General features: G+C 42.9%; 1 protein-coding gene and 1 long non-coding RNA gene across 3 annotated transcripts in view; one reads left to right on the top strand and one right to left on the bottom strand.

Moving 5' to 3' along the window:
- Positions 1-12,814, top strand: part of LOC123633153 — a 35,656-nt gene that overhangs the window by 1,418 nt on the left and 21,424 nt on the right. The gene's annotated exons all lie outside the window — the stretch shown is intronic.
- Positions 1,974-12,814, bottom strand: part of PPIL6 (peptidylprolyl isomerase like 6) — a 32,057-nt gene continuing 21,216 nt past the window's right edge. Inside the window, exons 7-8 of one of the 2 annotated variants that reach the window (XM_045544161.1) lie at positions 12,451-12,586; positions 1,974-1,994 (exon numbers count right to left, since the gene is read on the bottom strand). In XM_045544161.1, the coding sequence (XP_045400117.1) occupies positions 1,991-1,994; positions 12,451-12,586 (140 nt within the window). In that variant the 3' untranslated portion in view covers positions 1,974-1,990. Of the gene's footprint in view, positions 1,995-6,456; positions 6,665-12,450; positions 12,587-12,814 lie in introns of those variants that run through there. The other variant, XM_045544160.1, reaches the window with a different exon arrangement.

Consider the following 12,814-nt stretch of genomic DNA (forward strand, 5'->3'; position numbering starts at 1 on the left):
TGTGCCAACCAAAAATACTTCCCAACATTTTTAAATGTCCCTTTGGGGGGAAAATCACCCCTACTTGAGAACCACTGTCACAGAGGCTTCTGCTTTGAAGGTCAGCTATCACTCAGGTTATTTCCTTTTAGAGACTTTGCCTGCAATTAGATTATTGATTGATGGTTAGATTCACCTTCTTAACCATTTCTTTTCTTGAAGTCAGCAAGAGTGCTTCTGCTCTTGTGATTATGCTAGCAGTATAAGCCGCCTCTAATTTTCTAAACAGAAATTTTAAAAAATTGCTTTGACCTTCTGTCAACACCATCCCCCAAACAAACAGACCAACACTCCAAACAGGAGCCCGCCTTCTTGTTCTGAGTATAGCTAATATCCAGTGGTCCCTTAGTAATCAGAAGTTTGCCTGTACTACTTGATGGCAAGAAATAGAAACCCTCTTGTACTAGCTTATGTTAAAGGGAATTAATTCATAGTAAGAATATGACAGTAAATCTCATAGACATTTGGGGCTGGGAAACCAAGTATGCATGGGCCAAGGGAGATTTGAACTTAAAAGGAGAAATCCCTGGCATGTGAACCTGGTTTGCTAGAACATTGCTTCAGGCTCGAACCCAATGTGACCTTGCCAGCTCTAGTCTCCACAGCTAACCATCTCCATTGGCTAGTATTACAGTTACAGTTCTCGGAAGAGATAACTTGAATGACATACAAGGCCTTCCCAGAATGTCCACACCTACTGTCTCCTCTGACCCCATCCTATGAAATCTACACTAGAGTTCTTTGAACTTTAAGTTCTAACTGCTTATATTTTCTTTTGTGTGTGGGTATTCATGCAATTTCTGCTGCCTACTCTTATCCCCTTCTGGCACATGGCTGACTCCTACTTCTCCCTTCAGGTCTCTCAGTTAAGATATTACTCCTGTCATAAGCCATCCTTAAAATCCTGAACTACCCCTTCTTCCCACCCCTAGAATACAGAAGGTGTTCCTGCTCTGTGCACCCATGCACCCTGGACTTGCCCATAGCAAAGCATACCACATCATATTGCAATTGTTTGTCTTCCTCACTAGATTGGCAACTTTGAGAATAAGGACGGTGCTCACCAATTTATTCCCTGCTCCAGGCATGAGGCCCAGTTCATAGTAGGCACTTCATTAATACAATCTAAAAAAAAAAAAAGAATTAGTAAATGAACAAACTGGCTTGCTTCAGTCAGTTGTTCATCCTTGCCAAAAACAGCAGTCGCTAAGAGCACAGGAGGGCAGCTGCTACCAATAGCTCCCTGAACCACAGCCCCTCCTCAGCTGCGGGTCAGGGCAGATTCATTTAGAAGGGGTACAGGTGCGAAGCCAGGACCAGCACATATAATGCAGTTTAGCAACATGGATTAAGCCTCATGTAATAATATCTAAATCAGTTTTGACAAAATGAGAGAAGGATCAAGACAAATCAAAGATTAATAGAGAGCTAAAACTGTATATTAGATTCTTACTGTTAGCACTGTGATTAGGATTGATGATGAAATACTAGAGATATTCTTATTAGGAGCTTTCCCACTTTGACTATGGATATTTCTTTGATATCTGTTCCAAGGCTACACTTCACAGCAGTTGTTCTCAACCTTGGCTGCATGAGGGTGGGGGCGGCGTGGGGGGAGTTGAAAAATACTGATGCCTGAGTACTGATTTAATCAGCCTGGAGTAATGTGTGGGCATCAAGAGTTTTAAAAGCTCCCCAGGTGTTTCTAATATGCAGCTTAGTGCGGGGAGTTAGCTACTCTCCCAGCAAAGAATTGGGTCCCTCAGGCAGGGGTCGTTGCAAAGGGTGAAAACATAGTAGGAAATAGAAATAAAACAATACACAGAGGCAAAAATATAGTTTATAAAAAATATATTTATGAAAATAGATAAAGCGGTATGCTCGGAGGTCTTCCCGATATTCCCATCAATCATGGAGCCCAGGTGGATAAATGACCCAGCCTCATTGGATGTCACCTAGAAAGTTGTTAGAAATGCAGACTCTCAGAACTCCTGAATCAAAACCTGCATTTTAACAAGGTCCCCAGAAGATAGGCACACATACATCGTATCAAAGTGTGAGAAGACTGCTTTATACTCTAACTTTCGGACAACTGTTCTATCCCTGTAAATTGCTACAGTTCTTAATAGTGATTCTTCATCTACGAAATTATATCAAACAAGACATTTTATAGTTTTTGTTTTTTTCACAAACATATGTAAGGTTGGGGTACAAACAACACAAAACCCCTGGATGTGCAAGAGTCATGGAGCCCAGCCCAGGTTCTCTTTAGGATGGCACCTAAGATGCATAATTTTTATTTCTGTTCTGTTTCAAATGCTGGGTCTGTAGAGCTCTTTGCATCATATGTCTTGGTCCTTTAGGAAATGGAAGCCTTTTTCTGACTTGTTCCTTAGGAATAGCCTCCAAGTACACGCTGAACCACCCAGCAGCTGCTGTCCTACATCAGCTGTGACTTCCCTCATGCCCAGGTGTCCACTGTACTCCTGCTCCTGTCCTGGAGAGCTGATTTTCAGCCAGAACACACCCAGTGGCCACTCTGGTTATTAAAATATTCAAGTAATTCTGTACTGATTGGCAAAGAGCATGCCCTGAGCAGCCCAAATGTCCCAGTCCCTCCCCCAGGCCTTCAGACTGTCATACTGTCATTCTCCAGCTGCTGGAGGGCTACATCCCGCCCAGCCAAGAACCCCAGGATCTTGCAACTGGCTCTCGGCACTGTCCATTCTGATTGGCCAGTGTGAGCATACCTCCTCTGCTGCTTTGATGGAATCAAAGTTTCTGTCTCATCACTTTTTTTCTTTCTTTTCTGTTTTAGGTTACACTTTAGTGTTTTATAGCTTTTCTCTTTCTCCTACATATCTGTGTGCCACCAAGTCGCTCATAAATCTGTCTTTAATATATCCCAGTGGGTTTTAAAGTATGGTCTCCAGACCAGCAACATCAGCATCACCTCAAACTTGAGATTTTTTTTAACCAATATTTTTTATGATGTATAAAATTTGATATGGACTGACTTAAGATTTGTCAGATTTAAGTGGTGGTGAGTCCATTTTGGGAAGGGTAGGAGATAGTATTATCAATATAGTTTAAAAAAATGAGTTTCCATAAGGGAGAGACTATTTCTGGGTGTGGTCGAGACCAACTTTAATTTAATTAAAAAGAATTATTTTTGAGACGGGGGTCTCCCTATGTTACCCAGGCTGGTCTCGAACTCCTGGGCTCAAGTGATCTTCCCACCTCAGCCTCTCCAGTAGCTAGGATTACGACCATGAGCCACTGCATCAGGCGTGATTTTAATTTTCAAAGATATACCTTTGAATTAGTTCAGTCAGTTGAACGTCAATGTGGTGTTAGAACAGCTAATACTCAGCATAACAGGGACTTGATGTTTCTTGAAATGATGATATTCTTTCTGTCAGTGGCAGCTTGACTGGTTTTTGTGGGGAGACATTTCAGAAGGGAAACTAATTTTTACTGAATATCTGCTATGTGCCAAGCGTTATTAAAAAGTGTCTTCACTTGCTGTCTCAATCCTCAAAACACTATGAGATGGGCTGGGCGCGGTGGCTCACGTCTGTAATCCTAGCACTCTGGGAGGCCGAGGTGGGTGGATCGCTCGAGGTCAGGAGTTCGAGACCAGCCTGAGCAAGAGTGAGACCCCGCCTCTACTAAAAAATATAAAGAAATTATCTGGACAACTAAAAATATATATAGAAAAAAAATTAGCCGGGCATGGTGGCACATGCCTGTAGTCCCAGCTACTCGGGAGGCTGAGGCAGGAGGATCACTTGAGCCCAGGAGTTTGAGGTTGCTGTGAGCTAGGCTGACAACACAGCACTCTAGCCCAGGCAACAGAGTGAGACTGTCTCAGGGAAAAAAAAAAAAAAAACACTATGAGATGGATGTGTCCCATTTTACTAATGAAATTGAAAGCCAAAAGTAAAATATAGTATTATTATTGTACTTTTAAATGGTAGTAATAAGAACCACTGCACAAAGGGATCTGTGGTTGAAGTTTCTACAGCCCAGAAATGGAAAGAGTGAACAAAGGGACCACGAACTTGCCATCCTTGAGAATATTGGCAGATTTCTATTTTTACATTGCTGCTAAACTGACAAATGAAGCTGGAATCAGTTTCTTACACCCACTCGGATATCCCAGATCTTTCACAATGTCAGCTAAAATGCTTGATGCCATTAATGTATAGGTTCATCACCAGCAAGAATTGCTCTGCTGCTGGTCATTACATGACCAACACTTGTGACTTGTTTTCACCAGGGGCCCTGCAAAGCATCAGTTTTCATTGACTGATTGCTTCACTAGTTTCTTAGAGTCTTGGTGGCAAGCTCAGCTCTTTTTTGTTTGCGATGTCCCTGGTGTAACTGGAGGAACCTGGCCAAAGGCCCAGAGAAGGGATCTGGTGGTTTCAGACAAATAGCCTGAGTTCTCTTCTTCCGGCATCCTATGTATGTAGGAAAAGGAGATGTCTCTTCAAGGGTTCCCAAATCTGGCCATCAGAGTCATTAGAAGACTTTTTAAAAAAATACTAGTTCTGTGACTATAGCCTGAAGTTTATCAGTAATTTATTGAGTATTACGTTTATTGAGAATACATTTATTAAGCACTTATACCAGGCCCTGATTCTAGGTTCTTTATACAAATTATTGATTCATTGAACCCTCACAACAATCCTATGTGGTAGGTACCACTGTTTCTCAAATGAGGAAATTGAGGCACAGAGAAGTTCTTGCCTGAGTTTATGCAGCTAGGCAATGGCAGGGCCAGGATTTGAACCCAGGCAGTCTAGCTCTAGAACACACATTCTTAACACTATGCTGCCTCTGAGTCAGTTGAGAATGTGATACAGGCGGTGTGCTTTCTCCCCATACCCTCAGATCTTAGTGTAAAAGCATATGTCACATAGCAATAAAGCTGTCATTTAAAAAAAAAATATGCCACTTATCAGGAGTTAGGGATAGGGAGGCCAGGGCAGTGGGCATGACTATTAAGGAGTAGCATGAGGGAGGCCTTTGTGGTGCTGGAGAAGTTCTGTATATTTGTTGTGGTGTTGGTCACACAAACCTACGCTCAGTAAGATGGCATCACACACATTGTACCAATGTCAGTTGCCTGGTTTTGATACTGTACCATGCTTATGTAAGCTGTAACCACTGGAGAAACAGGGTAAAGGGTACATAAGACTGCCCTGTACTATTTTTGCAACTTTTAGTGAATCTACAATTGTTTCAAAGTAAAAAGCACATGTCGATCTTTGTCAAGCTCCATATAAATTAGAGGCCTGCCCACTTAAGATTAAAGAGAGACCATTCTTGGATGACAAACCTCCTTTTGCTTAGCGTAAGAAAGTGCACTGCCCTGGGCAGAGCAGGGGCACAGGGTGGTGGCGGTGATGGGAGCTTAGCAAGGTCACCTATAGAAGAGTCAAGCACTCTGCTGACTACACTAAGGGGGCTGAAACAAGTCACTTATGCCTGGTGGTGATTCCCCAGTGACTAGTGCCCAGCTGTCTCTCTCCAATGGGAGAGAGCTAAATGAACATGGAATCCCTGCCTCACACTTAGACTCTGACTCAGTAGGTCAAGGACAAGGTCCGGCAATGTGTAGATAAAAAGCTCCCCAGGTGATAAGAGTTTGAGAACCTTAGATTCTGGAGCAGCTGATAAAGCTGGATCTCCAATAACATCACATGAGTCAACCACCATGGGGACTATAACGCAAGCCCTTGCTTTTCATACTGTTGGTATGGCTCAGAGAGACAAGGATTATATTCTCGTCATATATAAAAACATCTGAAGTGTATATACCTTTTCTGAATGCGATATATAAGCCATGAAATACTACAATGAATTGTTTTTTTGTTTCACATCACTCCTATTTGGTTATTAATATTTACCAAGTTTCTCATGGTGGAACTGTAGTTACAAACAAGAACATAACTCTATTACAAGTGTTTTAGGATTCAAAGACCATTAGGTACACTGCCAAATTAGGAATGTGTTCAGCTACAAGTTACAAAATTCTCAGCCAACAATAACATCAACAACACCCGGGGTCTATTCGTCTCATATAAGTAAGATTGCTGGTATTGGTCCCGCAGCTTAAAAGTTAGAGCTGTTGTCTCTGTAGTTCTCTTGGCCTTTCCTTTATGGGCACCAGGCGACAGCTGCGGCTCCAGACGCTCTGCACTGAAGCCTAGCTGAAGGGGAGGGGGCCGGATCAGGGTGCTCTATGCTTGTCTTGCTGGCCAGATGGCATCTCATGGCCATACCTGGCTGCAAAGGAGGCTGGGAAATCGAGTATTTCACTTTTAGAGTCTGTGGTGAAGGTACTGACTAAAGGAAAATGGGGAGGGATTAGGTGTCAGACGAGCCAACCTACAGTGTCTGCCACAGTTTTCAAATTACAAATTATCAAGCACTGTTTTAAATCTAGAAATAGCTGATCAGATAGAAAGTAATAAATTATCACAGAAAATATTGGTATGAAAATCAAGCATAAATATCTCCACTGTCAGTAATTAAACATGTATGTATTGGTCTTTCATTCTCTGTTGGAACTAATTCTAGTTGTTTAAGAACTTCTGTTCCTTCAACCAATTGCCTACATAGGAGAAAAAAATGGAAAATTTAGTCAGTCATAAATTTTCACAGCTTACATTCCCAAATGGAGTCCTACCCAGCTACAGCTAAGGCTATTTCCCACAAAGTAAATTAACATCAGTCATAAGTCTCCTAAATAGTTCTAGATGTGTCCACTTAGCCACGTCTACACGGGTATCCTCATCCAGGCGGCCAGCCCTCCTGCCTGCGACTGGCTCCTGGCTGGCCCCCGCCATCTGCTCGGTGGCCCTTCCTCTGTCTCCTCACTACAGTCAGGGTGATCTTTTAGAAATACAAATCTGATGTCACCTCCCTGCTCAAAATACAATAATTTCCCATTATCCTTAAGCTAAAGACCAAAAATTCCCACCAGGGCCTACCAGAGTCAGCATGGTCTGCTTCCCATTGCCCTCCAGGCACCTGGGTACATGTCCTCTGCTCCAGCCAGACCAGCTTCCAGTACCTCCAGAGCCCCATCAAACTAGCATGGCTTTCAGCTGTCTTATTGGTGCGCTCAGCGGATGTTGGTCAGGTGCCTGGTGCGTGCCAGGCCTTGTGCTAGGTGTTGAGCACAAGTGTGATCCCTGCCCTCTTGGGGGAATCAGAAATTTATCAAAGAAGCATACAAATAAGAGGTTTCAACCCTGGAAACTCATCTAAAGGAGAAGGGGACCTTGACATGAGCAGGAAGGCCTGGGAAACTTCTCTGAGGAAGTGAAGTTTCAGTGTCACAGCTGTCGCCTTTGCTCTTTCTTCTCACCCATTGGCCTGGTCATTTTCTGACCTTCCTTCAGATCTCAGCTCCGTCATCACTTCCTCAGGGAAGTTTCCCAGGCCTTCCTGCTCATGTCAAGGTCCCCTTCTCCTTTAGATGAGTTCCCAGGGTTGAAACCTCTTATTTGTATGCTTCTTTGATAAATTTCTGATTCCCCCAAGAGGGCAGGGATCACACTTGTGCTCAACACCTAGCACAAGGCCTGGCACGCACCAGGCACCTGACCAACATCCGCTGAGCGCACCAATAAGACAGCTGAAAGCCATGCTAGTTTGATCTCTGTAAACACTTGCTGGCCATGAGCTAGCACTCCCTGAGGAGTGGAGCTAGCCTTCTAATGGTTCTTTCAATTCAAAGAGGGCAACATGGGGCAGAGAGATAACGCCAAGACATAGGACTGGTGCCCTTGCCAATGCTTGGGCTGGGACAGTGGCAGGGGAAGGGTGCGATTCCATCTCATGACCTTACAGGGCATGGTCAGTGCTGACCCGGACTGCGCTCTGTCCCTTGCTTTGTCTCTGGGCTCTACTTTTGCCATCCCAATCAGAAATCATGGCACAGGACAACCAAAGGGTACATTCTGAAGATGAACAGCACACGATAAATGGGCAAATTCACCTGTGTTGAAAGAGGATATGAAGTCTGTTCTCCAAATGGGTTTCACAGATATTGAATGAGCACTTACTTCTCCACTGTGACAGGTGTTAGGATATAAGATGAGTGAGACCCAGACCCTGCTTTAAGTTGTTCACAATGTGCCAGAGAGGACAAAGAGGACACTTTCTTTTGGTAATCAGGGAGGTTTCTAACCTGAGCCTTAAACAGGATTTTGGCAGACTGAAGGGAGACAGGAAGAAACAAGATAAGCAAAGGCCCAAAGACTGTTCTGGAAGTGATGGTATTATAGTCTGGCTGTAGCTTGGCTGCCAATCTACAAATTGCCTTGACCCAGCTTGGATGTCTACCACCTGGGATGTTGCCAACTGGCTGTCCTGTAGGTATCTCAATCTGAAACACAACTTGTCCAGCCTGAGCTCATGATCTCCTCTCCCAATCCTTGTATTCTCCACCTTGGTGAATGTTACCAGCCATCCAGCCAGTTCCCAGATCCTAGTAGTTACTCTAGACCTGCACTGTCCAGTATGGTAGCCAATAGCCATTTTATTTAATTTGAATTAAATAAAATATAGTTTCTCAGTCACACTAGCCACATTTCAATTGCCAATGGCTGCGTGTGGCCAATGGCTGTCAAACTGGGCAGGGCAGACTACAGGACATTTCCACATCACACAAAGTTCTATTGGGCAGCACTGGTCTGGACTCCTCCCATGCCCTTGCCCTCAACATCTAGACAACCGTCAAGTCCCATTGGCTCTAACTTCTCATATCTTGAGTTTGTTCATCTATCCCCTGCTCATCTGCTAGTGCCTTAGAGCAGGACTTCAGCTGTGGTCTATTATGACCATAGCTTTTTAAGTGGTCTCAATACTTGCCTTTTTCATTCTTTGCCAATTCATTCCTCACATCTGCTAAAGAGATTTTTTTCAAAATGAAAAGCTGGTCATGTTGTTCACAATTTAAAGTTCTTCCATGGCTCCCATCACCTTTGCGTGAGCCTATGCTCAGGAGCATGGCACCCATAGCCTGTTGGGACCTCAGCCCAGGGTGACCTGCTTCTCCAGCCTCCACTCTCTCTGATTTCCACTGGGCACTAGCCCTCTGAACTATACCACTAGTATATAAAATGCTCTCTTCCTCCTTAGGACCGCCCTGCAAAAAGCTCTTCACTCTTCCTAAAATCGATTTGACTGTTATTTCTAGTCTTCTCCATCTGGCTAACTTCTACTTCAGCAATCTCCAAACTTTTTGGCACCGGGGAGTGGTTCCATGGAAGACAATTTTTCCACAGCCGGGGGAGGGGTAGAAGGGAAGGGAGGTGGAACTCAGGTGGTGAAGCAATAGGGAGCAGCTGTAAATACAGATGAAGCTTAGCTGGCTCTCCCTTAGCTCACCTCCTGCTGTGCAGCCAGGTTCCTAAGTGTCATGGGGGTGGGGAGCTTAGGCAGTGATGTGAGGCCCAGTTCCAAACAGGCCATGGCCTAGGGGTTGGGGACTGCAGTTCTACTTGACTTTCACTATTCAGCTCACCTTCTCTTGAAGCTTTCCATGACCCTCTCTCACTGTACAAGTCTCTTGAAATTAATTCCCCAGTCACTATCCCCAACATCTACCCCCATCCACCATGTGTGTGCAAAAATGGAGATCTTACAGGCCTACACTGTGATAGTCTTTCCCTAGGAGACCCCTCTATGGCCCATGCCCTGTGGATTGCTGCAGTCTCTCCTGAAGGGCATTACTAGTATCATCCATCTGAAAAAAGGGCAGTTTCACGTACTAGAAACTAGAACTTAGAAGGAGAAGGAAGGCCTGTCTCAGATCGGAGAGGAAACTTCTGTATCTCTCTGGACCTTGCTGTGTCTGGGCTTCTAGAAGCTCAGACACACCAGGGAATGCTACGAGATAAGGAAGAGGCAGCCCTACAACTGGGAAGGAAGGTGCCCCTGAAGGGGTTATATTTCATCTAGTTTAACCAGATTGTCTAGTTGCCTATTATGTTATTACCTTTCTGCTTCTCCATTAGTGTTCTGTAAGGTCTTGTTTAAATATTCCAGCCCAGTCCCAACTGATTTGGAGATTTAAGGGATAAATTTAGATCATACTTGGGCCAGAACAATAAAAGGGGTGCAGTGCCTCCCTGAGGCTAAAGTGGTGATCACAACAAAAATTAGAGATTTCCCCAAGAGGAAGGTGAATCACGGAGAACAGGAATCATCAAAAGGAGACCAGCGCTCTCCCACTCTATGGTCATCCTGTAAGGCTCTGTGCTCATTTTGACAAAAGGAGTTGGAGGGTGTTTTCTTACCCCTGTCTCCTATATTCCCAATGAACCATTCACAGAATTTGCGTAGCCTATGCCTCACTGTTGTATAGCTGTTGGTTTCCTAATATACTCTAAGCTTCCTAAGGAGCAGGAATTGTGCTTTTCCCCAGCACTGAGTACCATGACTGGTATATTGCAGATGCTTTATAAAGCTCTGGTTGAATGAGTCAGGAAAACAGCAGAAGTGAGGGCTGAAAAAAAAGACATGGAGCCAGAGAGTGGAGGACTTGGAATGGCATTCGAGACTGCAGGTGCTGCATATGTGGAGGTGGTGATGGAGGATTTGAAGACTGTAAGGAGGTGGTGATGGAGGATTTGAAGACTGTAAAGTAATCACGTTTGTATTTGAGAAAGGAACCTTTAGCTGAGATACAAAGGATCACCAAGCAGTCAGTACAGGGCGGAGAGAGTGTCAGCAAGATGGTAGAAAGAGATTTAAATGATCTGAGAAATGGTGAGGGTTACTTGCATTTAAAATTAACTCAAGAATGCATTTTCGGCTGGGTGTGGTGGCTCATGCCTGTAATCCTAGCACTCTGGGAGGCCGAGGTGGACGGATTGTTTGAGCTCAGGAGTTTGAGACCAGCGTGAGCAAGAGCGAGACCCCGTCTCTACTAAAAATAGAAAAGAAATTATACGGACAGCTAAAAACATATATATACACACACACACACACATATATATGTAAATAAATAAATATAAAATTAGCCGGGCATGGTGGTACATGCCTGTAGTCCCAGCTACTCGGGAGGCTGAGGCAGGAGGATTGCTCGAGCCCAGGAGTTTGAGGTTGCTGTGAGCTAGGCTAATGGCACGGCACTCTAGCCCAGGCAACAGAGTGAGACTCTGTCTAAAAAAAAAAAAAAGAATGCATTTTCAAAATCACAATACAGTTTATTTGGGATGATGACAAACTGAAGACAACCCATTATTTTAGGTTCTGCATCTACTGATGTAAAGTCAACTCTTTAAAGATATCTTTTGGATGAAAATACACTTTCTACTTTTTCAACCTGGAAATATTACCAAAGCATTATGCTGAAGGAATTATAGTAGTTAAAATGAACACTGGTATGAAATTTCTTCAGGGGTTGAAGGTCAATAATTATCCCTATGGAGTAGCTGGAATAAATCTAACAGTTATTCAGAAAAATTCTAATATTTTATATCATTTCAGGGAAGACAGGGTAAGCTCTGCCCACATTCACTTCAGTAATTAAAGAGAAAGATGAAACACTGGAGTGATGAAAAGTATACCATCACCCACTCTAGGTCCACATGCCTATAAGTATCTTCCTAATAATATTCTAATAATATTATCTGAGATGTTTACATATTTAAAGTTCTTCAGTAAAAAAAGTTACACGTAACTTGCATAGTTTTTATCTCTTCACCATGTCCATGGACAATTACTTAAATGGCTTTACCTCTTCACTTCTGCATATAAATCTATCTACATTATTAAGCACTATGGTATGGTTCATAGTAATTAAGAATTGATAATATCCTTCAGGCTGAAGATAGATGGATGTATGGATAGATAGAGACACAGACAGACAGAACAATTATCATGGCTGTGCCTACATGGTTTCTGTGTATTCTTTGTATTTTATTTTAGAGACAGGGTCTTACTCTGTCACCCAGGCTGGAGTGCAGTGGCCCGATCATAGCTTACTGCAGCCTTGAACTTCTGGACTCAAGTGATCCTCCTGCCTCAACCTCCTGAGTGGCTGGGACTACAGGTGCACACCACCACACCCAGCTAATTATTTTTATTTTTTGTAGAGATGGGAGTCTCACTATGTTGCCCAGGCTGGTCTTGAACTCTTGGCCCCAAACAATCCTCTGGGATTACATGCATGAGCCACAGTGCCCAACAGTTTCTATGTTTTTATAGATAGCAAGCTTCTTCTAAAATATTTATTTCTAAATATTTTTGTCTATATTTATATTACTTTTGCTTTTAAGCCCTATCTTTAGCTCTCCATAGACTATGTACAATACCAAAATCTTTTTGAATGACATTTTTACATGTGTGAATATTATATAGACAAACTTACAATGTACATACCCAAAAGCCACATATTTTCTATCTAGACAGGGAGCTGCTTGTAGTGTGATATAGAATTGTGATCCATTGCTGTGGCGGCCTCTGTTGGCCATTCCAAGAACTCCCCTTTTATTATGAAGAACTGAAAAGTTTTCATCTAGGAAAGACAATAACCAGTAGGTCATTAAAATATTTGTATTATTTCAATTGATTATAACAATTAAGGAACAAATAGAATGCTTGGCAACAATGTCAATCATATTTATCAATACATTCCAAATTGTTTCATATTACTTTCAAACATTCAAATGGGCTATTAAAAAAAAGATAAGCTGTAAAATCTTATTAGAACTATTTGAATATTTAGCTTTAGTTTATCTTTGCC

This window comes from Lemur catta, chromosome 2 (genome assembly GCF_020740605.2).
Source record: "Lemur catta isolate mLemCat1 chromosome 2, mLemCat1.pri, whole genome shotgun sequence".
NCBI lineage: Eukaryota > Metazoa > Chordata > Mammalia > Primates > Lemuridae > Lemur > Lemur catta.